Source organism: Rhagoletis zephyria, unplaced genomic scaffold (genome assembly GCF_001687245.7).
Source record: "Rhagoletis zephyria isolate East Lansing unplaced genomic scaffold, Rhagoletis_zephyria_1.1 Rzeph_scaffold_65519, whole genome shotgun sequence".
Lineage (NCBI taxonomy): Eukaryota > Metazoa > Arthropoda > Insecta > Diptera > Tephritidae > Rhagoletis > Rhagoletis zephyria.
The window spans coordinates 1-1,452 of record NW_016222570.1 but is presented as its reverse complement, the minus strand read 5'-3'; the positions used below and the strand labels follow the sequence as shown (position 1 = coordinate 1,452).

Here is a 1,452-nt window from a genome sequence, read left to right as displayed (position 1 = left end):
TCCCTCAAAACTCTGAAACCAATCACTGTCAATTGCCGTGTCAAACAACCAACCAAAAACAAAAAACCTACTACCAAATAAAATAAAACGCTGACTTTTTGCTTTCTAAAGAAACTCCCCGATTTGTTTGCACACACACTAAAAACGCCTGCTTTATTTGGCGCCCGTTTGGAAAAATAGAAATAGAAAAATCAGCAGTCAGCGTCACAGGCTCTATTGAGTGGCACTGAAGTGCTGTTCGGAGCAGTCGCAGTGCAGTCTGCACAAAAGTGCTCACCACCGCTGTATTTGACAGTGACAGTGCCCAACTCAACGCCCGATGCTACGATTTTCCCTTCTCTTCTCTTTTCAGTGCACTTTGACAGAGAATCCGAGCATCAGCATCTGTCAGCTGCTGCACCAAAATCAGCAGCACTTTTGGGCACTTTTGATGTCTTTGGATCACCCCTTCTTCTTCTGTTCCAAAAGTTCATAACCACCATCATCACCGCCAAATACCATCATCACCAACAACAAAGATGATCGGCGGCCTCTTCATCTACAACCACAAGGGCGAGGTGCTGATCTCGCGCGTCTACCGCGATGATATTGGGTAAGGGCCTTGACCACTTTTTCATTCTTATCAGATCACTAATTTCGAACTTCTGCTCAGTCGAAACGCCGTGGACGCCTTCCGCGTCAACGTCATCCACGCTCGCCAGCAGGTTCGCTCTCCGGTGACCAATCTCGCCCGAACCTCCTTCTTCCACGTCAAACGAGGCAACCTCTGGCTGGCCGCCGTCACCAAGCAAAATGTCACCGCAGCGATGGTCTTCGAGTTCCTCCTGAAGATGTGCGACGTCATGCAGAGCTACTTCGGCAAGATCAGCGAGGAGAACGTGAAGAACAACTTTGTGCTGATCTACGAACTGCTCGATGAGATCCTCGACTTTGGCTACCCGCAGAACACCGACACCGGCATTTTGAAGACCTTCATCACCCAGCAGGGGGTGAAGTCGGCCACCAAGGAGGAGCAGGCGCAGATTACCTCGCAGGTGACGGGGCAGATTGGCTGGCGAAGGGAAGGAATTAAATATCGTCGAAATGAGCTCTTCCTGGACGTCCTCGAGTACGTCAATCTGCTGATGTCGACGCAAGGTAAACACAAACAAAAGAGTTGTTCTAAAAAGAGGCTTTCCACTAATGACGTTCCCCCTCTTTTTTTCTCCCAGGCCAAGTCCTCTCCGCCCACGTAGCGGGAAAGGTGATCATGAAGTCCTATCTTTCGGGGATGCCCGAATGCAAGTTCGGCATCAACGACAAGATTACCATGGAGAGCAAGAGCAAGTCGACGACGCAGTCGGCCATTTTGGATGACTCTGCAGCCCGGCCTGGAACTGTTGGGGGAAATGCCGCCTCCTCCTCTTCGAAATCCTCCATCGCCATCGATGATTGCCAATTTCACCAGTGCGT

The 1,452-nt window shown here is 50.3% G+C and overlaps 1 protein-coding gene across 1 annotated transcript; it reads left to right on the top strand.

The window, feature by feature from the left end:
• Positions 1–518: 518 nt before the first annotated feature.
• LOC108356803 (AP-2 complex subunit mu-like) lies at positions 519–1,446 on the top strand (the record flags this gene model as incomplete). The annotated part of the gene is made up of 3 exons (XM_017607905.1): positions 519–592; positions 653–1,137; positions 1,212–1,446. Coding segments are annotated over exons 1-3 (794 nt in total), but the record flags the coding sequence as incomplete, so codon positions are not given.
• Positions 1,447–1,452: the final 6 nt, after the last annotated feature.